The sequence below is a fragment of the Anastrepha obliqua genome, chromosome 6 (genome assembly GCF_027943255.1).
Source record: "Anastrepha obliqua isolate idAnaObli1 chromosome 6, idAnaObli1_1.0, whole genome shotgun sequence".
Lineage (NCBI taxonomy): Eukaryota > Metazoa > Arthropoda > Insecta > Diptera > Tephritidae > Anastrepha > Anastrepha obliqua.
In genome coordinates, this window is record NC_072897.1 from 33,415,946 (window position 1) to 33,440,167 (window position 24,222).

The 24,222-nt window shown below is 41.5% G+C and overlaps 1 protein-coding gene across 1 annotated transcript; it reads left to right on the top strand.

Annotated features, from left to right (window-relative positions):
- Nucleotides 1–9,150: 9,150 nt before the first annotated feature.
- Nucleotides 9,151–23,391, top strand: LOC129250321 (uncharacterized). The gene is made up of 4 exons (XM_054889953.1): nt 9,151–9,324; nt 9,399–9,597; nt 22,860–23,260; nt 23,332–23,391. The coding sequence occupies exons 1-4, from the start codon at nt 9,151–9,153 to the stop codon at nt 23,389–23,391; spliced, it is 834 nt and encodes a 277-aa protein (XP_054745928.1).
- The last annotated feature ends 831 nt before the right edge of the window (nt 23,392–24,222 follow it).

The window sequence follows — 24,222 nt, forward strand, 5'->3', positions numbered from 1 at the left end:
GTGGTGCGCTCGGAGTTCCTTCCGCAAGGCCGATCGGTTAACGCTGAATATTATTTAGACGTTTTAAAGCGTTTGCGCGAGAACATTCGTCTTAAAAGGAATGAATTGTGGGACAACAAGTCATGGTTCTTGCATCACGATAATGCACCAGCTCACACATCACGTCTTGCTCGCGATTATTTGAACAAAAGTAATGTTAATACCTTCTACTCAAATATGAACGAGACGGTATCAATAAAACGGTCCACGAATGACATATGGCAAAAATAAACTTTTTGTTTTTTGGTAGGACTGGTATAAGCTTACATGGCAAATTTCAGCGTGGTATGTAACATAGTTTGTTTTCTGTGCTACTGTAAACAAGTCAAGCTCAAGTGTGTTCTTCGAATTTAACGATGGCAATTCAAGTTGAACAAAGAATTTGTTTGAAATTGTGTTATTCCAACAACGATATTTTCCAAAAACGTTATTTTTGTTCCGAAACTTGATGTTTTGTTGTTGTAAATAATTTTTTTTAATAAACAATTAAAAATTTAACTAATTTCGGCGCCTCTGGGATGAAAATTTTTTAAGGATATTAACGTAATAAACATCTGTGCATTTATGTATGGGAAAAAAATGCGTGCAATTTGAAAAGGATTAATTACAATTAATTTGTTTGTGCCAAAATGCGCCCTTCGACTTACATGGACGCTCACGAACACACAAACGGCGGCTCGCGGGCGGCTTGCGAAAAACCGTGTTTCGGACACGTCTCAACGCGATATGCTTCCGTAAGATCAGTTTTGCCGACTTTTCCATTACTGGTATTTACTTGTTTTTAAAGATTGGCCATATAAATAATTTACGTATAACAGAATTTGCGTTTTGACTGTCGCGGAAATGCGTAATGATAATTAAATCAAATGTATTCAAAGGAATGTATAAGCTGTCATGCAAGGTTTCATATATACTTCTTTCTTACTAACGTTTATGCTTACATATCAGATCTATACATTGTAAGTTCAGTCAGCAAATGCCCTTAAAATTTCTCGCTGAAAAACAACAACAATTCACGGACGGACACAAAAAGTGAAACAGATATAGAAAGTTATACAGATATCGCATATTCATTTTTATTTCGAGAAAAAATGAAAATCATTCACGCTTTTTACACTTTTCATGTATATAGTTTGTTTTTATATAATGGGTATAATTTTAGATTGATTGTGGGCTGAAAATATTTTGCACTCGATGGAATTTTTATCTTTTGGAATAAAAGAATGGAACTGCCTCGTATTTTTCAAAGTTTGCCCATCATAAACAGTTTTTGCCCAATCATACAACTGTTTCTGTCCCGTAATTTTCACCGGGATTTTATCTCGCAAGCTTGCATGGTACGCATCTCTCTTCATAGCACCACCAATACTATCGCCGGCACCTTTCCCATGTGCAGAGGCAAAAAAGTGCCACTCGGCATCAATGCCAAAATCCTTTTTGTGAAATAGTACAACTGTTTAATCAAATATTGAATCAATTTAGAATTGAACAAATTGACTGCGGAACTATCATGTTCCAATGCTTCAGAAATTATCACAAAATTCTTATGCTGTTCTACGCCGTTTTCTTTGTAATGCACAACGTAAGGATGTATTGTTGCCTGCGTTGTGTTCCAGTATTCTGATTGCATAGAATCAATCAAGGCGAACGACGTATTCTTTTTCAATCACATTCTTTTTAATATCGACGAAATACTGTGCTTGTGATTTCGCGAGAAAATCATGTTTTAAAACAAATTTTTCTAGTAAATTATTGATATTATCAATTTTTATTTCGTTATCAACAGCCGCACGAGTGAAATTAGGATCTTCTTGTTCATTATCTTCAGTAGTAATAATTTCGTTAGGGAAATTTTCAACGGGATTCGGAGGATCATTTTTGAAAGTTAGGCCAACCTGTAATTGATGCATTTATAATTATAAGTACACTTACCGTATTATTTTAACAAGTATGTGGAACATACAATAGGGGAGACGTGAACTTTTCCTTGGTATAAAGATGTCCTGCAAGAACGGCACAAAAATTGTCCAGCTATTTCACTAAATTTCGCATTTTGGTCACTTATTCGGACTAGATTTGTGTAAACACGACTATAGTTTTGTTTTCCGAAAGGGTTACAACAATGATTTGCATGTGGCATTATATTAGTCTATACTTAGTTTTGTACACATTAACGTACGCGATTTACATAATATCACAGTTTTTATTATCACCGAAACACATCACCACAGCAGTCGGAAGGAGACTAGACACAACTAATGACAATATCGGCAAAACTGATCTTACGGAAGCATATCGCGTTGAGACGTGTCCGAAACACGGTTTTTCGCAAGCCGCCCGCGAGCCGCCGTTTGTGTGTTCGTGAGCGTCCATGTAAGTCGAAGGGCGCATTCTGGCACAAAAAAATTAATTGTAATTAATCGTTTTCGAATTGCACGCATTTTTTTCCATACATAAATGCACAGATGTTTATTACGTTAATATCCTTAAAAAAATTTCATCACAGAGGCACAGAAATTAGTTAAATTTTTAATTGTTTATTAAAAAAAATTATTTACAACAACAAAACATCAAGTTTCGGAACAAAAATAACGTTTTTGGAAAATATCATCCTTTGTCAGTCTGCAGTTGAAAAATCGTTGTAATCGGATACTTACTTTACGAGAAATGTGGTAATGATAAAAAACTTCGATAGTTAATAAAAAAAAAACTATTTAAAATTTTACCACACAATTTTCTGAGTGTGCTTCTGGATGATAGAACTCAGTCCTGGCTGAATTTTATCGTAAAATATTCACTTTGGTAACTTTGTGGCCCACTTGAGAAAGCCATACCCATTACTTTTGTTCAAATAATCGCGAACAAGACGTGATGTGTGAGCTGGTGCATTATCGTGATGCAAGAACCATGACTTGTTGTCCCACAATTCATTCCTTTTAAGACGAATGTTCTCGCGCAAACGCTTTAAAACGTCTAAATAATATTCAGCGTTAACCGATCGGCCTTGCGGAAGGAACTCCGAGCGCACCACACCTTCGTAATCGAAAAAAAAACAGTCAGCATAACCTTAATTTTTGAGGGACTTCGGCGTGGTTTTTTGGGTTGATGTACGGCCCTCTTTGAACGATTTGTACCACTGGAAAACACGTGCACGCGATAGAGCAGAGTCCCCATAGGTTGTCTGCAACATTTTTAAGGCGTCTGAAGCCGAAATTTTGTTGGAATAACAAAATTTCAAAGAGAATTCGAAGAACACACTCGAGCTTGACTTGTTTACAGTAGCACAGAAAACAAACTATGTGACATATCACGCTGAAATTTCCCATGTAAGCTTACCAAAAAACAAAAAATTTATTTTTGCCATATGTCATCCGCGGACCGTTTTATTGATACCGTCTCGTTCATATTTGAGCAGAAGTATAACAGTCCTACCAAAAAACAAAAAATTTATTTTTGCCATATGTCATCCGCGGACCGTTTAATTGATAACGTCTCGTTCATATTTGAGCAGAAGATATATTGTGCTTATAACTCTAGGACATTCAGAACATTTTGCGAAACAATATTTAGAACATGTGTGATGCGAATTTCAGAATTTTTTTCCACAACTGTGATAACTTTATCGGTCGTAAAACCCCCATCTAATATGAATTGTTGATATATTTACTTATATGTATATTCGGAAGTGTGCCTATCATTAAGATGGTGCACTTCCAACGTTGTGGGCTGAAACTCAGTGCCAAAACCAAAATGAACTGCGTTGTCAAATGGTTCTGGAAGGCGACTCATTCTGATAGATTTAAGTATGTCGTCGTTAATTTCGTTGCCTGATAGACTGCGCATTTCGTTCTGAATCAGTGAACTGCGTGATCAGAGGTTCTTTGAGTGTCTGATACATCCCGTTGGCTGGCGGGTTGAGAATAATATCACTAATTTACGTTGCTTTCTATGGCCGCCACTACTGTGTGATATTTTGTCTTGTCGTTGGTAATGCCTGCAGAAATTAATTGCGACTACACCTGTGCCGCCCAGAGCTCTGGCCTTGCGTTCAAAAATGGTGGGACTTTCACTGAAGCTTTGTAAAGCACCGTGAAGTCCCTTGTGCACATTTTATTTGTTATCTGCTTTGTATGTTGAGGAAGTTGCTCTGCCGGTGAGACTTCAACGGTTCCGCTTGCACCGCTTATCATTTTAAGACGTCGGGTCACCAATTTGTGGCGGTTCAAATAAATAAAAGTTACGATTGATGTGTGAATGATTATCTGTATACTTTATTGTAAATATTTGATTAAATCTATTGAATACTTTGCACGCTTCTCGATAGAAGTTCTTGAACACAAGTGAAGTATTGATATACATACATATGTGTGAGCGATCTATTTACGGGTTGCCAATGTCAGTAGATAAAGAAGGGTTATAATGAGTTACGTTTGTGATAGTCCACAAAACTTTATTTAAGAGTAGTACCTCAAAATTCAGTTCTTGAACCAATTTTTTTTTTTGGCTTATATTAACTCAATATTTTCATTGCCTTTCATGACAAAACTTACCGCATTTGGTGACAACTTGGCGGTTCCTATAGTTCAGTCGATGCTTTCAATCTTTTTGTTGATATTAATCACGATGTGCAGCTGCTATGGTAGTGGTTCGCAAACCATAAGCTTATTGTAAGCAACAAAACGGAATTAATGTATTATAGCCTTTGTAGCAAGTCTGTATGCGACACAAATTATTTACCCACTCATATATTCAACAAGAACCTTGCGTCAATTTTGCACCGGAAACTGTTTGTCACAACACACTACTTTGAAGCAATATATAGTATGTTATCCACTGGACGTTTATTTTATTGCATTAGAAAATTGCGTTCAGGCAGTGTACTCAAAATGATGTACTGTGGGCTTATATTGTATAACACAATCTATATTACAATTTGGTATAAGCTGCTGTGGTAGTGCATATACCGTACTATTGAAATTCGTCCGCTATTAATTTTGCATAAGTGTCTTATTCGAAGAATATGCAACGTTAGTCGCTTGGCGCACCCTTTGGATCTTTTTAAAATATATTCTTCCCGTGAGACATTTGTACTACTACCAAATTTTGAAATTTTTTTTCAAAGAACGGATACTTACGAATTCCAATCTACATCTCACACAGTTTAGGAAGTAATTCTCATTCACATGTTGCAGTTCTAGATTCTCGCACGACCTTTTTTCGTAAATTCTATTCCATAATATCTTGGACTTCGAATCTCGGTGAAAACACCAAAATTAAGAAAAACATTTTTCTAATAACGGTCGCCCCTCGGCAGGCAATGGCAAACCTCCGAGTGTATTCCTGCCATGAAAAAGCTCCTCATAAAAATATCTGCCGTTCGGAGTCGGCTTATAACTGTAGGTCCCTCTATTTGTGGAACAACATCAAGACGCACGCCACAAATAGGAGGAGACTAACCGTTTTCCTAAAAGAAGGAAGGGTATGGCCTTTTTTAATGTTGCGACCTGTCACATAACTTATCTTTCATTTAAAACCATTCCATTCACCCTAATTTTCTTGATAAGTTTTCTTGAATAATAACTTGGCGGTGCCTTAGCCGATCGGGTTGGTGCGTGATTACCAAAATGAAGTAAAAGGTTTTTCTATATAGCGGTCGCAAAAATATCTGTTGTTCGGGTTCGTCTTGAAACTGTAGGACCGTCCATTTGTGCAACAAGACGCATGCTGCAAATTGGAGGAGGAGCTCGGCCAAGCACCTAAAAAGGGTATAAGTAACAATTATGTATAAGTATATATGGGGCATTCTTCGCCAACCGGACACCCCCATCTGCCCAGAACAGTTTTTATAAAAAAAATTTTTCCCTATGCCGAAATAAAAGCTTATGTCATGTACTTTAATTTGTCATGTGGCACTTTTTAAATATTCAAGATGGACCTACTTTTCTAAAGGGATTAATGCAACGATCTCTTCTCGATTTTTCCCGACATTTTTTAGGCGATAATAATATAGTTCTAAAAAGAACTGTTTGACAGATTTATTTTTAATAGTTTATTCGTTTAGACTTTTCTATAATTTGTTCAAATTATTTCTGTACCGTTTGACATGTGAAATACATCATGAACTAGTGATGTTTATGAAACAGTTGAACGTTGCACCAGAATCTCGTACGACGTTCTACAACAGATGCGATAATAGTTCTAAAAAGAACAGTTTGACAGATTTATTTTTAATAGTTTATTCGTTTAGAATTTTCTATAATTTGTTCAAATTATTTCTGTACCGTTTGACATGTGAAATACATCAAGAACTAGTGCTGTTAATGAAACAGTCGAACGTTGCACCAGAATCTCTCTCTCTACTTTTCTTAGCAAACTACTTCATTTTTTTTGGTGTTTTCCAACATATTTGTCAATATTCGTCGTCCATCTTGAATATTTAAAAAGTGCCACATGACAAATTAAAGTACATGACATAAGCTTTTATTTCGGCATAGGGGAAAATTTTTTTTATAAAAACTGTTCTGGGCAGATGGGGGTGTCCGGTTGGCGAAGAATGCCCCATATATATATATATGATTAGTTTATTTACGTAATCTACCATTTAATTTCTTATAAACCTTTTTATTTGATTTCATAATGCATCCCATAGCATTTAATGATATATATTTAAGTAAATTGCATTACCACTGTTCTCTTTTCTGAACACTATGTAATTAACTATTATACTTATGCAAGTATTATTTAAATGTTAGCATGGAAGTGTACCCAGTGGAAGTGTTACTCATATAATTAATAGTCAAAAATGTATATATTATATATACAATTAAGATCTGTTGCTTGACACTTGTAAAAGTTAGCCTGTGTTGAGTAAATCTACCTCTGTACTTGTTTTCGATTGTGTACAGTTTAAAAACTGGATTTGCACTTGTAACAACGAGTTTGTATTAAATTTTGCCTTAAAAATGTACTCAATAGTGCGAAAACCTAAGAAATGTTGGTAAATTGTTGGTCCCAAAGGACTTGAGCTTCGTGCTAAAATGGGACCATATCCTCGGATATCGTCAAAGGCATGATTTTCAAGGCTGAATCCAAACCAACTTTGGTCAAACACAGCACAGTCATCGTTCGTAATCCACACACTTTAAACCCACCCTCCTAAACATCCCACCACCACCCCTCCTCGCCCTCTCCCTGCATCCCATCGGTTTTTCTCACCTCCTTCATAATGGTATCGCAAAGGACGAATCGGTTTATCTTCGTCCAAGTGTGCTCATTCCTTGGGCAACATTACCAGCCTAGCCTAACCTAATAGTATTGCACACCACGAATTTTTGCTAGAACGTCAGAATGTTAATAATATAAGATCTTTACGTGAAGCGGCTCACAAAAAAAGAAAGGATTTGTTGGAAAAGAAAAGTCGTGGATTTAGCACCATGAATTTTTGACCGCAACGAATATCATACAACCGGCATCGAATTTACCAAACATGGCTCGCTGCGATTTTTTCATGTTTGATCGAGTCAAAAAAGCACCACGTAGAACGCATTTCAACAGCTGGATGCTGCACCGAAAAAAGAGTTCCAGAAATGTTTCGAAAGCATGATCAAAAACAGGCATAGGTCTGTTGCAGGAGATGGGAATACTTTGAAAGTGATAATATAACTTTCAGATGAATGGAACTACCTAAGTGTGTCTTATAACTGTGACCTCCAGATATCGGGTGCCCTCTTGTTGTAATTAGCCTTACCGCGCCACCGGGACACTGTCGTGGTTCGACCTTACCCTTCACATTTACTTGTGGGATCACATGACAGAGTAAAACACTAATTTATCAAAAAAGGCACGAGTGTCTAATATAAACCAGGTCGATAACGACCTTTCGGCAAACAGTGCTGAACTACCAACAACTTCGCAGGTAGCTAAGGGCAACGAATGCCCTCCAACTATCAGCGAAATCAAGGATATGAAATTGACGTCATGGACCCGGGGCCAGATGGCAAAGCTTCCACAATATCACCAGAGGAAGAGGAGAAACTAATAACTTCTCCCACTCGTGACTCAGGAGGAAAGGACAAAAACAAGGTGCGGTTGTATGTTGTCGCCAGAAAGCGTCTAAAGTACTTCCTGAGAAAGGGTCACAGTATCGACGAAGCAAGAGAGCTTGCTCAAAAACTAGCTGATCTGAAGCGACAACGCTCCAGCAGCACAACCCCAAAGCAAAACTCCCCTAAGTGTGCCAATTTGCGGGTGAGCTCGGAAGTAAGACAGGCAAGACTACTGAAACGGAAAGACCAAAGGCAGCAGTGCCTTACCCAAAAGTTCCCTGATTGATGTACAAACGAACACACAGACAAAACCACAGGACAAGCAAACAGACAGACAGGAAAAAGGGGCAGACGTACTAAACAAACAGACGGACAAATGGACAAGACGTGCAAGCAAGGACGAATTGAGGATAACTGGGTCACCCTCAGAGGATGAGCTCTTGGCCTCTAGCCAAGACAACTTGGTACACGAAAACTCCAATAGAGGAAAATCAGTGCTTGACAAGTGGTCAGAAATTGAGGCACGGTTGTCTCGAATAGTCGTTGACCATGTTATGACGAACCCGAGGGTCAAGCACCAGGTTTCGACTCGGTAAAGGTAGTCTGCGGGTACCGTGTCATCAAATGTGATGACCAGTTCTCGCTTCACTTCTGCTATTGGTAAAATCCGGAACAGCTGGGAGGGCTTGAAACTCAAGCTAATTCTGGCTAGCAAGATTCCGCGAAGGACTCGCATCTGGATACCAGACATGGAGTTTGAAATCAGTCAATTGATCCCCTACCTTCAGGCTCATAACCGCTCTGTGCCGATAATCGACTGGTCGATCATCAAAGCGGAGGCTCCTCAAAAGCACAGCATGTTGTTCCTCCTTTTAATTACACAAGAGTGACTGGGACTACTGAAGAAAGTGGAAAACAAACTTCGGCTCGGCATTCGGACGGCCCTGCTGAAGATATTCCCTTCTGCAAATTCAGAAGAGGAGCAAGATGGAGCCGACGGTGCCAACGAACTGCTGACCGGAATGCAGCTCGATGACACCGAGTCCGAAAAAGAAAACTGATAAATATGGGCTTAAAGGTTGTCCAAATTAATGTGCAGCACTCTAAAACGGACAACGTAACCGTTCTCTTGGTGGAGGAGGAAGTGAACATCGCTTTAATTCAGAAACCCTGGGAGCGTAGCACCGAGGTGAAGGGTTCACTGGAAACAACTACAATATCTACTATAAACGGATTCAAGGTAATCCCAGATCATCTATTTTTGTTAAAAAAAAACATTTAAATACATTTTTAATCCCTTTATATAGTTCACAGGATGTGATGGCTTTTGAGGTGGAAGCCACTGACGAAGTTAGAATAATATTCGCCTCAATATACAGGGCACATGACAGACCAGCACCGCTTTTGGAGGGCCGCAGACTTGTGTATGGAAATACAACCAAAATCCTGCTACTCGAAAGCGACGCCAATGCGAGGCACGCCTTATGGGTAAGCTCCGAAAACAACGACCGGGGTGAATCTTTTTATGAATTCATAATTAGTACTAACTTGTCGGTATGTAACATGGATAACACTCCCACTTTCACCTTTCCTAGTACGGAGTACTTTAGGGGATGGGAGGAAGTGATCGACGTTACTCTATTGTCTGAAAACAGCTCAGTAAGGTTAGACAATTGGAGGGTCACCAATAAAAAGTCTTTTCGGATCACAGCTGGATCTTTTATATTACGATCTAGATCTTAATGTTGATCCACCCTTACCTCATCGAAATCCATTGAGAACCAACTGGGAGAGGTTTAAAAATGTAGTAAATAATAGGATAGGAGGGATTCCGATCAACCAAATCACTCTCACGTAAAGCCGTGAGAGTAGGGTTACAGCACTGGAGAAGACATTTACTAGGGCCTACAAAACGTCATATCCTATAAAATACAGCAAAAAAAAAAAACATACCCTCCTTGGTGGAGCAGTGAGCTCTCCAAACTGAGGGAAAAGTCTAGATCAACCTTTAACCTCAGCTACTCGACCGGAAATTGGAAACTGTAGAAAGAAAGTCGGTGACAGTACAAGACGGCAATTAGGGCCGGCAAGAAGGAAAGCTCGAGGGAATTTTGCTCATCAATCGAATCTACCAGGGCTTCTGCTAAGTTTAGCCGCATTCCATCGAAAGATCATTCAATGGCTTCCTGGGTCAAGAAGTCTGATTTTTAGTGTGTTTAAACTTAGACCATATTCCAGATAATTGGAAACTAGTTAAGATCGGCTTCATACTAAAAATAGGTAGGAGGGGGCATGAATCAGTGAAAGACTTTAGAACAGTCAGTATTTCGTCTCCCTCTTCAATACATTTGAAAGTCTTTTGGAATAGATCTCAGAAGCTCTCTGGAGATCTCTGGTACATCAATTGCACAACACGCGTACCTTAACGACAAATCTACGGAGACAGCGCTTCACGAACAATAGAAGGCTCTCTAGAGACCAAATATTACACTATGGGGGCATTCTTAGATATAGAAAGCTCATTTTACAATGTTATTATATGGTAGATGCCATCCAACGGGCGCTGATAGACTTAGGGGTGGACAAAAGCATTAGCAATTGGGTCATCTCTATGCTAGAAACCAGGATAATCAAAGCTAACATCACCAAGAAGGTCCTTAGGGGCACTCAATAGGGGGGAGTATACTCCAAACTTAGCTGGAAATTCAACGTCGAAGAGTGGGTAAGGAAAGCAGAAATTGCTTTATATGCCTGTAAACGTATGCTTAGAAGAAAATGGGGTCTTTAACCTAAGCATCCATTATGGTTGTATAAGGTGGTTATACGACCTATTTTATCGTATGGTTCGTTAGTTTGGGGGAAAGCTCTTGAGAGAGATTACAATAACACTTGGCAGAGTACAAAGATCAGTCTGTGTAATATTCCGGTAGATCTACATATCAAGAAGATGGCAACCATGAATTCACTTAGGTTAAATGAAGTGGTTCACTGGAAAGAAAACACTTATGGTCATGCCTGTCTATTATTGCGAGAAACCCAGTATACCTCTGAGAGGACTGATAATATCATCCCGACGGTAACTTTCAATAGAAACTCCATCTCGGATGGAATGGAGTAAGGGATCCTCTCTAAACAATTTCGACACTACAGTCTACACAGATGGCAGTAAAATGGACTGTAGTGTTGGAGCTGGTATATATTCTCACAGACTTAAAATTGAGAAATCTGTACGTCTCACTAATAGCAGCAGTGTCTTCCAGGTGGAAGTACTGGCCATTGGGGAAGCTTTTAGATTACTAATCGCAGATTTATCTTTTAAGGGCAATATCGCTATTCTTTCGGATAGAGAAGCTGCAGTCCAGGCACTGGATTCAGCTACAGGAACCTCAAAACTGGTGGAACAAAGTAGGAATAGCCTTACCGCCTTGAGTCAAAACCAAAAAGTTAACTTAATCTGGGTCCCAGGACATCGGAGCATTGAAGGTAACTAAAAAGCAGACGAATTGGCATGAGGGGGATCTGCCATGAATAACGACCTAGCAGAATCGGTATTCACATCATTAGGTATAGTCAAGAATACAATTTCCCTGAAGTACCTCGGAATCGCGAATTGTAGATTGAGAGACCAGACGAAATGCAAAATTAGCAGAACGTTATGGCCGACTAACGATACAATCTGAGGCAATAGTCGACATTGATAAACATGAAAGTACGAGACGCCTGAAGACTAACGGCAGTCAAAGCTGGCTTTTGGTCTATCGGAGGACAAGCAGGTCAAGTGGGTATCCCTCACAATACATACTGTCGCAGTTGCAAACAACCGGAGAAAAAGGAAACAATCTTCCATTTCCTCTGTGAATGCTCTGCACTATGCAAGGACAGAATGTTAACCCTGGGCTAACCGCTGTTCTAGGGTCTCGAACAACTATCTGGCTTGGATGTCAACAATCTTATAAGGTTCTTAAACCACACAGACTGGATATAGTCTTGCTGTAAATAACCGTTAAAGAAGTTCGTAGCGAGGATGTGGGAACAAAATGGGGCGGAAGTGCTGGTTGGATTCTGGAAGAATCACCACTTCAACTAACCAACCATGCAGCTACAATATAGTCGACAGAAAAACTAATGGGCATACAACATGTTACCCTGGAGGCTATAAGGAAAAAGCAGACTGGCGATGCAAAGCCTTAATAGCTCTAGCTCCCGCCGAGGATACTCAGTACTTTCATGCGGTTGCGATGAGACGGCCAATTGGCTAAAGTTCCTACGCTGAAGCCGTGGAAGGATGCACAGCTGATGACTGTGCAGGAGGCAGATATACCGCTCCCACAAATCTTCGTTGGTCACTTTTCTGAATTGGGCAGCACCTCAACTGAGGATATTATCAGCCTCCTCGATCGCCAAAATGAAGACCTCAAAGCTAACGACTAGGGGGGAGGCAACAGAGTGCGCAAGGGTTCTGTGATAGAAATTACCGTTGCGATCGACTCAATCTCCGCAGATGTCATAAAATCCTACCACAACTGGCTGAACTATGGGTTCGGTAAAATTCAACTGCGGCCAAAATCTAAAGGCCAGATTGATCCGCCGAAGAAAACCGAAAATAATTCTGAGCCTTCGGTAAAACAAGGTTGTGAGGAAGCAGCCATTTCGATTCCAACAGCTTCAATAGCCCAGGACGATAAAGCCAGTTGCTCCAGGCACGATGTTGTTAAACCAACAACAACCAGCACATAGCGCGATAAAGTGGCTGAAGGCATTCGCATGCGATCCCCGCTGCAGGCCGATAAAAAAAACGCACAGCCAAAGCAAGGCTTAAAAAGGGGACCTGAAGTCCGGTGAGGAAGCAGCCTTTATGAAAAGCAACCAAGGCACGAAAAAGGCAGTCGTTGCCAAACGAAGGATGACTAGATGACCTGGCCAATCCAAAAACCTCGTAAGAGCAGAAGGCAACTCGGATGCCTTCAAATAAATCTCCATCAAAAATCTTGGATGAAGCGTTCATTCAAGAACCACGGGTACTTAAAGGAGTCATTGTGGGACTCCAGAAGATAAACAGTAAGTTGATATATGCTGCCAATAATAAATTATCAACTCACCTTTATCCCAAATTCACAGTTTAATACAGAGGACCTGGTGACGATTTGGGTAAAAGTGACAACGGTGAGCATGAGGTAGTGCTTGCCATTGCTAACCTTTCAGGCGATGAGGTTACTGCTCCAACAAGGAAGGTTATAACCCCAGTGGAATACTGCCAGCAAAAACGTCTCGGGTAGATCCTTTGCTGTGAAGCAAATGTGTACCACACAGCGTGGAGGAGTACAAACATAAATCCAAGAGCTGAGTACTTTCTTGAACTTCTTTTTAGGTATAATATATCTATCCTAAATCGAGGCAACGAACCGACATTCATTAACGCAATCAGAGGAGAAATCCTTGACATCAGTCTCTCGAGTCATAATGCTTGCCCGAAGTCTCAAATTGTCATTTGTCAGAGGAAATATCTATGTCTGATCAGAGACATATTAGGTTTGATATAGGTGCGACCAAGCCACAAATGATAATTCACAGAAACCCCAGAAAAACTAATTGGAATTACTTTCACTTTAGCTTAGAACAAAGTGTTAACTGCTCTGGGCAGCATATTCTACTTATATGTGAGCTGAGTGAGCTACACTCAAAAATAACGTCTGCGTTTTAAGAAAGTTGTCAAGTAAAAGTGAAAAGCCACAAAGAAATGTTTCTTGGTGGAATAGTACACTTTCCGACCTTCGTAAACAAACAAGAATTTATGGAATAGAGCTGAAGAAACGGGGGATTGGTCCTCCTAATCAACAGCCTTAACCAACTTCAACAAAGATCTAAAAGAGCTACTTGGAGGACTCATTGTGAAAATTGTCTTCAAATGCTACTCGTATCCAAAACGCCTTACTGAAAGACCACCCAAACGGCATTAGTACCCTGAAAAAACCAGATGGGAGCTACACAAGAAATCCAGAGGAAACCAGTCAACTTCTGCTGGACACTCACTTCCCTGGATCACTAGTACTAGACGAGATCTCTGTGCCGGCAGAAGCTATTACATCTTTACACCCAATAGCGACCAATACTAAATAATGATGGCATAGCGAATGATGATTATGGCGATATAGTACCCATAACTGAAGATGAGATGTGCGCCGAGATACAAAAGTTGAAGCCGAAGAAATCCCCAGGGCTTGATGTAATAACTGCCGAAGTCCTCAAACAAGTTCCACGAAACATCACTACTAAGCTAACAAACATAATGAATGCTTGCTTTAAGCTGCAATACTTTCCAATCTATTGGAAAATAGCTGATGTCATCATGATTCTAAAACCAGGAATCATATCGACCAATTTCACTGTTGCCCATCTTATCAAAACTGTTGGAAAAATGTTTGATAAAGCGCCTGAGCAATATCATAGAAAATAAACAAATAATACCAACACACCAATTTCGATTTCGCGCGCGCCACTCTACTATTGACCAAATTGACAGAATTACTCGTATCATCGAGAACATTTGAAGAAAAAAATGTGTGTTCGGCTGTATTTCTCGATGTCTCTAAAGCTTTCGATAAAGTATGTCATGCTGGTCTGCTGTGGAAAATAAAGAATGTACTGCCAACAAAATGTTTTAATATTTTAAAAACCTACCTGACTGAACGCTATTTTCGCATCAGATACGAAGATGAGTTCTCTGAACTGAAAGAGATTAAAGCTGGTGTGCCGCAAGGAAGTGTGCTTGGTCCCCTTCTCTATCTACTTTTTACTCACGACTTGCCAAACAGCAGAAATTGATTTACAGCAACATTTGCTGATGACACTGCAATACTAACCGTCGGAAAGACAGAAATAGAGTCTACTACACAACTGCAGCTTGCTATCAATAAAATATACAATTGGATAGATAAATGGCACATTAAACTGAACGAAACAAAGTCTGTACACATTAACTTTACAAACAAAAAGTCCAACTACCTGCCAATATATATAAACAGCATTAAAGTACCATACTCTAATACAGCAAAGTATCTAGGTATGACGCTCGATACGAAACTTAGGTGGAGTGCGCACGTGAAAAAGAAAAGGGAAGAACTGGATCTAAAATTCCAAAATATGCATTGGCTAATCGGTAAGCAATCAGCGTTATCCGCACACAATAAAATACTGCTTTACAAACAAATTCTCAAACCTATCTGGACCTATGGGATTCAGCTATGGGGATGCACCAGCTATAGTAATACAGCGCATATACAAAGATTTCAGACTAAGGCACTCAAGCATGCAGTTTGCGCTCCATGGTATATTAGGACGCAAGACCTAGAACGTGACCTCAATATTGATTCGGTTACGGCAACCATAAAGAAATTTGCAAAGTCGCACGCAGAGCGACTAAGCAAGCATGTGAACAATGAAGCCTTGATTCTTAACGATACTACAAAATGGAAACGAAGGCTCAAACGTAAAAAAACCTCTAGATTTAAACTAATAAATAAATAAAAATCAGTTAAAGTATGAATTGTATTTTGCTGAGGAATAACTCATATTATTTGTTGTAACAAAACTCCACAAAAATTGCTCGTTAGTATATATATGTCATGTTATACTAGTTGCAATGACAATACTAATAATAAAAAAAAAAAAATATGTGAGTGCTGAGAACTTAAAAATAGCTTGTTATATCCTATGAAATGCGGATACAATGGGCGATAACAACATTCAGCCTGTCTTTTACAACATATTATGTAAAGCAAGCTTTCTTCTAGGATATTTACCTACAAAATGGGCTGAAGTGAAGGTTGCATTTGGAATAGGTAAGGAAAAACCCGATCAATTGCCTAAATCATACAGACCAATCAGTTTTAGCTCATTTTTCCTTAAAACTATGGAAAAGGGAAAACAACAAACAGTATATAAGGGAAAACAACTTAGACAACATCCCCCTCTCTTCTTCGTAATTGGCGCGATAACCGCTTACGCGATTTTAGCCAAGTATAACAAAGCGCGCCAGTCGTGGACGCCTTCTTCTTCCTCTGCTACCACCACCTGGTACCGCATCGAATACTTTCAGAGCCGGAGGGTTTGTATCCACTCGGACGACATGACCCAGCCAACGTAGCCGCTGGATCTTTATTCGCTGCGCTATGTCTATGTCGTCGTAAAGCTCATACAGTTCATCGTTCCATCGTCTGCGATATTCGCCGTTGCCAACGTGCAAACGTCCAAAAATCTTCCGTAGAGTCTTTCTCTCAAATACTCCAAGCGTCACTTCATCGGATGTTGTCATCGTCCACGCTTCTACGCCACACGTTAAGACGGTCATCATGAGAGCCTTGTAGAGTGTTATATCGTTCATCGAGAGAGGAATTTACTACTCAGCTACCTACTTAGTCCAAAGTAACACTTGTTGGCAAGAGAGATTCTACGTTGAATTTCAAGGCTGACATTGTTATCGGTGTTGATGCTGCTTCCTAAATATACGAAGTCTTTTACAACCTCGAAATGATAACTGTTAACAGTGACGTGGGCTCCGATACGCGAGTGCGTCGACAGCTTGTTTGAAGACAGGAGATACTTCGTTTTGCACTCGTTCCCCACCAAATCTATTCACTTTGCTTTTTTTGTTGAAGGCAGAACTAACAGCGCGGTTGTTAAGGCCGATGATGTCAATATCATCGGCATACGCCAACAATTGTATGCTCTTATAAAATACGATGCTCTCCAACATCAGGTTAAAGAAGTCACACGACAGCGGGTCGCCCTGTCTGAAACCTCGATTGATATCAAACGACTCGGAGAGGCCCTTCCCAATTCTGACTACGCTGCTGGTGTTGAGCAATGTCATCTTGCATAGCCGCACAAAACTGATGTATACACAAAACTGGGTATACCAAATTCAAACATCTCGGCATACAAGTAACTCCTTTCCGTAATATGGAATGCAGCTTTGAAGTCGACGAAAAGATGGTGTGTGTCGATTCTCCTTTCATGGGTCTTTTCCAAGACTGAAGCTACACTGATAAGGTTCAATCAGTTGGTTGACGGTGGGCTTCAGCCTTTCACACAATACGCTCGCTAGAACCTTGTAAGCGATATTTGGAAGACCAATCCCGAGGTAATTGGTACAAATTGCAGGAACACCCTTCTTATGGATTGGACAGAGCGCACTTAAATTCCAATCGGCAGGCAAGCTTTCATCCGAACATATTTTGCATAGGAGCTGATGCATGCACCTTACCAGCTCCTCGCCGTGATGTCTGAATAACTCAGCCGGCAATCCGTCGGCACCCACGGCTTTGTTGTTCTTTAGCTGCGTTATGCCTATTCTCACTCCGTCATGGGCGGGTAGCGGAACGACAATTCCGTCGTCGACGATTGGGGTATCGGGATCTTCACATTATCTGTGACATGCGCAGCTGTCACTGTTTAACTGGTACGAGAAGTGTTAAAAAATAAATAATTGGCGCGTACACTTCTGTTAGGTGTTTGGCCGAGCTCCTCCTCCTATTTGTGGTGTGCGTCTTGATGTTGTTCCACAAATGGAGGGGCCTACAGTTTCAAGCCGACTCCGAACGGCAGATATTTTTATGAGGAGCTTTTTCATGGCAGAAATACACTCGGAGGTTTGCCATTGCCTGCCGAGGGGCGACTGCTATTAGAAAAATGTTTTTATTAATTTAGCTTTCACCGAGATTCGAACCAACGACCTCTCTGTGAATTCCGAATGGTAATCACGCACCAACCCATTCGGCTACGGCGGCCGCGAGAAGTGTTACCTCCATAATGTAAGATTGCTCTGTACGTCAGTAACCAGATCCCTGTCTCTGTTCTTACAGGAAAACGGCCCGGTCTTAAACCTTTCTGCGAGTCGCCGAACTTTCTGATAGAATTTTCGGGCGTTGTTCCTATTGGCCAGCATCTCGAGCTCCTCGCACACACGTATTTAGGTATCTGGTTTTTTCTTTCTGATAATACGTCTCACCTCCTTTCTTAGCTCTTGGTACCGATCCCACATGGCTCGTGTTGCGCTCGATCGCACGTGACTCTATAGGCAGCATGACATTCTTCGTCGTATCAACTGTTTTTTCGGGCTCGCCGGAGTTCGACTTCGTTTTCGGCGGCGGTACGTAGAGAACAAGAAATGTTGCTCCATTGTTCGTGCATGCCGGTTTGTTGGGCAGTACTCTCTGAGAGCAGGAGGGAGAGTCGAACGGCGAATCTTCTGGCTGTCTGTTGTGATTGCAGCTTTTCGATGTTGAACATTCTTTGTGTAGGTAGATGTACGTTTTTTGCTTCACAGAGGCGTGTGCGCAGTTTAGCTGCAACAAGGTGGTGATCCAAGTCGATGCTGGCTCCTCGGATCGTACGTACATCTAATACACTAGAAGCGTGTCTTCTATCTATCACAACATGATCGATCTGGTTTCGCGTTTTGCGATCAGGGGACAGCCAGGTAGCTTTGTATATCTTCTTATTCTGGAATCTGGTGCTGCAGACTACCATGTTTCGGACCCCGGCGAAGTCGATCAGCCTCTGTCCGTGTCCGGATGTTCCGTTGTGCAGGCTGAATTTTCCGACTGCGGGACCAAAAATTCCCTCCTCGCCCGCCCTGGCGTTGATGTCGGCGGCACGACTTTTATTTCGTGGCGGGTCAGCACTCATAGGAACGTTCCAAGCGCTCATATAAGGAATCTTTGGTCACATCGTCCTTCTCTTCCGTCGGGGCGTGGGCGCAAATTAGCGAGATGTTAAGAAAACCGGCTTTGATGGGGATTATTACGAGACGCTCGTCCACCGGAGTGAACGACAGTACTTGGCGACGAAGTCTCTCTCCCACAACAAAACCGACACCAAATTTGAGCTCCTTTCATTGGCAGCTGTAGTAGACGTCACAAGGTCCTACGCTTTTCTTGCCTTGTCCCTTCTATCATATCTCTTCAATGGCAGTGAGATCACGAGGACATCAACCAGCCGAACAGAGAGAGATTTTTTAATTGACGGCTCCCAAACCCAGCGCAAAACCAGCTATTCACTGCATCGACTTCAATTTGGCTATCAACAGGGAAAATCTACTGAGACTGGAATACATAGCCTGGTAATAGTTATAGAAAAGTTTAGCACTGAACTAGGAAGAACAATAAAATTTATCAAAGCCACAATGCGTACTCTCTCCTCTTTTGTGTACTCTAGTTATAGATGAACTTCTCCACAAATTTAAAAGCCTAGGTTTTCACACTCAGGGTTACGCTGATGACCTAGTAGCTTGTATATAAGGCTGGCATGAGGAAGCCATTTCGGAAATAATAAAAGCGAAAAGTACAGGACAATAGACGACGAATTAGTAACAAATTACAAAAACTTAGTATGCTTAATGAATCTAAAATTACACTTCCTAGATTCTCACATTGACTACTTTCCTGAGAATCTTGGGGAGTACAGTGAAGAACACGGAGAACGTTTTCATCAAGACATAAGTGAAATGGAGACTATGTATACTATATTTATATATCAAAAGATAATAACAAACGAAAGAGAAATCCTCTCCGTAGATCATTTGAAAATAAAAGAGTTCGATACCACCAGACGACAGTTTGAAAGTTAGCAAAATCATTCTTCTTCTTTCATAGATTTTACATTTTTTTTCATTTTCAGGTTTTAATCTTGTATTTTGTTAATAAACAATACAACAAACTTATTTAATTGTGTTTAAAAGATTTCTTTCCATTTTTTCAGTAGCAATTTTCTGCTATTTTATCCATTTTTTACTATTTTATTCGATTTTTTGCTATTTTTTGGGTTTTTTTTTTTTTGCAATTTACTCGAAATTCAAGGCTGGGCGGCCCAAACTGACTTGAAATTCGTATTCAGTGGGTCGAAAAACATGCCCGTAGATAGGTCGCGCCCGGTGTAAAGACAACTTTTTTTTTGCGTGCCAGTGTAATAATCGAATAGTGCACGGAAAAAGAGCTTTCCATTAACCCATTCAAAACAGCTTTTGTACCGTTTACTAGGAGAAGGAACAAAAATCTCAAATGTCCGATCCTTAATGGAACAACACTTTAACTTTCGATAGAAGCGAACTATCTTGGCGTCAGTCTTGGCAAAACGCTTATTTGGAATTCACATATTGTGAGAGTTACTTCGAAAGCCACAAGGGCATTCTTTGCATGCACAAGGTTTTTCCTAGAATAACCTTTTGGACATTCGCCACAGTTGGGAAACCCATAGTCACATATACATCCTTAGCATGGAGGCCTAAGGTTAAGCAAAGAAAAGCAGTAAACGAATTTAACAAACTGCACCGCCAAGTATGTGTCGGTATTAGATGGGCTATATACCACCGCTTCCAATCTTGATTGAAAGGGAAACTCGCTAGAGTCCCTTAAGATTAAAAGGTATATCTGAACTCAGGGGGTAGAGCAGGGCAGGAATCAATGGGCATAAATTCAAAAAATCGATTCCGATGGCATTCTACCCAACAATATTTCAGTCAGAAATACATTCAATTGAAATATGTGTGAGAGAATGTCTTTGCAGGAAAATGAAAGGTACTCACATTTACATACTTTCAGATAGCCAAGTGGCTCTAAAAGCCCTTCAATCAACAACTATCACCTCAAAATCTGAACACTTCTATCGCTGTGTCTCGTTGCATGAATATGACATATAGTAATCAGACATGGCTGCATAAATGAGACATGGTTGAATGGAAATATATGCTGATCGGACTACTTCGATAGTTACTATCATGTGTATCGAAACGACCGTTATCCGAATACTACTGGTTTCAGCCAAGATGGTAGGTGATGGTAAATTAAAGCAAATTTGTATTGATTTTCATTATCAATCATTATAATGCTCATCATGTTGGTCTCCTTGACGCGGGGATGAGGCTTACGGCGAACCTGGTGGCCACCCAATTCACCATGCGAAGATCACCGTACCGACGAAGATCCCTTTGTCATCCCCAAACCCCTTGCATCCCGTTATTTCCTCTCCTAGCCCACCCCCTAATCCAGGGTGTTATGCGACACCGTGCCCATTGGGTGGTTTGCAGCCAGGGGGTTCACCAGACCGGCTGTATTTCAACGGCGCCTTCCTAACACCGGGCCGCCTTAGGAAGTAACTGTGGCCTTGCCACGGTATGGGGCGCTGCCGTGGTGGACCGTTTTGAATTCCCCACTATATAAATAGACCACTGTGCTCGCCTCGTCGAGCAGGTGGTCGTACGAAAAAGATGAATACAGACAAAAATCTAAGCAACAAAACTTCCATTGTAGCGCAGGCTGCAGTGGTCGTAATTCCACTGCCAAACACACACTGAACGCTCTTCAACGCGGAGGTGCCGTTGTCTACGAAGACTCGGACCACGAAAGCGTCGGGAGCACCAACACAGCTGAGGAAGAGGCTCTTCTGCGTTCTCCGGCTAGGTCCAATGGTGCTGCTTCGGATAGCAAGAACAGACCAAGGATCAAGCCTGACAAAGAGAAGCTGACGGCCAAGGCCCGATACAAGGCTGCGGTCAAAGTTTGTGACCGATTTGGCAGCAAGTCCAACCTGACGAAGCAAGAGGAGGAACGGTTGGCTTGGGCCAGAGAGGAGATCAAAAATGGCCGGGCCTTCTACGCAGCAAAGCCAATGTTCGCAGCCTCGAACCCGAAATATGCGAACAAAATCGAAGAAGAGCTAGCCATCAAGAGGCAGCGTTCTGCGGATAGTGAGGCCTCAGGGCCATCAAAAAAGCAGAAGCACAGGCACGAGACGGCTAAACCTAAAAACGGAGACGAAAGACCTACGACGTCGAAAGCAGCGGTAGCGGCCAGTGAAATTGCCAAGAGACACCTCATAGTGGCACTCACTGACCGTAGCGACCAGCTGGGGCGAATGTCGCAGGAACGGTGGAAGGTAGTGGAAATGAAGCTACTGGAAACCTTTTTTAATAAAATGGACGCGGAGCCGAACGCACCCATGCCAGCATTCGACGGAGCAGGGTGGTTCAGCGGCGTCAAAATCATAAAGTGCAAGGATGACCCCACGCTCACATGGCTAAAGGAAGCGGTAAAAACGCTTCACGGCCTGTGGGAGTGGGCATCACTGGAAATCGTTGATCGCAGCTGCATTCCCTCAATACCGAACGCAAAGGTTTTCATTCCGCGAGTGGTAAAACCGGAATATGCGCTGCGACTACTACAACGTCAAAACACGGACGTACCGACAGACAATTGGAAAGTGTTGAGCGTAGCAAAACCACCAACTGCTGATGGTGGCCAGGATTACATTATCCTAATCTACAAGCCGGCGGAGGACCTGCTTTACGCGCGATTCGGGAGGATGGCTTGGGGAGTTGGTAGCGTGCACCTTCGCCTCAAAAAGCGCAACCCGGCAGACGACAACCACAACACGCTCGCTGCGGGGGAGGCTGGAAGCCTCCCTCAATATACAGGAAGTGGAGAAGGGCGACTTGGAGGTAGTATCCAACCCCGAGAAGGTACTGCGGCCAGATGCTGAAAGCCCTTCAGATAAACCTCCACAAAAGTAAAAACGCCTCAGCCGAGCTCCTGCTCAGCATAGAGGGAGTCGGCTACGATGTGGCTCTAGTCCAGGAACCATGGATAGCGTCGGGCAACATAGTCTCCAGTCTAAAGTCACAAAACTACAACACATACATCCCGATTGTAAAAAATAAGGTAAGAACAGCGATAATGGTCAAAAAAAGTATATGTTCTTATATTGATCATAATCTCTCTTCAGACGATCTGACAGTGGTGGCGCTGGAGGGCTGCAAGGATGAGACGCTACTCTTTGGGTCCTGCTATATGCCACATGATGAGGAAGCACCACAGACGGAACTTCGGAAGCTGGTAGAAACAGCTGCCAGAAAGAAGCATGCTCTGGTGGTAGGAACGGACGCAAACGCACATCACACGGTCTGGGGAAGTGCAGACATAAATGACCGAGGTGAGTCACTATTTACCTATATTCTTCAGAGTAGTCTAGAAATAGCTAATAGAGGTGAGGAACCAACATATGTGGGACCAACCTCGAGGAATGTACTCGATTTAATACTCTACACAAGCAGGCATGTTATGGTTCAGGAATGGGAAGTATTGAGTAGGTCTTCATTCTCTGATCACAGACACATAAGCTTCCAGGTGATATTCCGCTCAAAAAACAAGCTTACATCCTTTAGAAATCCTAAGAATACGAACTGGGACTGGTACAGGGATATACTATCAAAAACACCAATAATACCCCGGAAATACAAGTCAAACATCGCGCTTGAGAAAGGGGCTGAATTGTTTACAACTACTCTTGTTAAAGCCTTTAAAAGATCCTGCCCTCCAACACGTAATAGACGCAAGGTGAAGCCTCCTTGGTGGAACAGGGAATTAGGAGCACAAAGGCGTAGAGTACATGAATTCTATAGGTTAGCCAAAGTGGCTGACGATGAGTTCTGTTGGAAAGAGTATGAGGATCTGCTAAAAGTATACAAGAAAGAGATACGTAAAGCCAAGAGAGAATCTTGGAAGGATTTCTGTAGCAGTATGGAAGACACTAACGATGTGGCTAAACTTAGGAAACTGTTATCCAAGAATCCGTCTATGCCAAGAACAATACGAAAAACCAACGGGGAGTAGGCTGACAGTGTGAGGACTCTCTAGAAGACCTAGTCAGTACACACTTTCCAGGGTGTGCGGACACTGCAGATCTCGAACCTAGAGGAGATCTTGTGCACGAAATCCCGACGAACGTAATTACAAACAACAAAATAGAATGGGCCATACAAAGTTTCGACCCATATAAATCGCCAGGACTGGATGGAATCTTCCCAGCCATGCTCCAAAAGGTAAGCCATCTTGTGGTACCATGGTTAAGAACGATATTCAGGGGATGCCTGAGGTTCAGCTACGTTCCTGTATTGTGAAGGGAAGCGAGAGTTGTGTTTATTCCAAAATCGGGAAAAAGCAACCCTCTATAATCAAAGGAATACAGGCCCATTAGTCTGACCTCATTTCTCCTGAAAACGTTAGAGAAGATTTTAGATACATACATTAGAGACACAATTGCGCCGGAAGAATTATCCAAGGCGCAGCATTCACTCATTATACTAAAC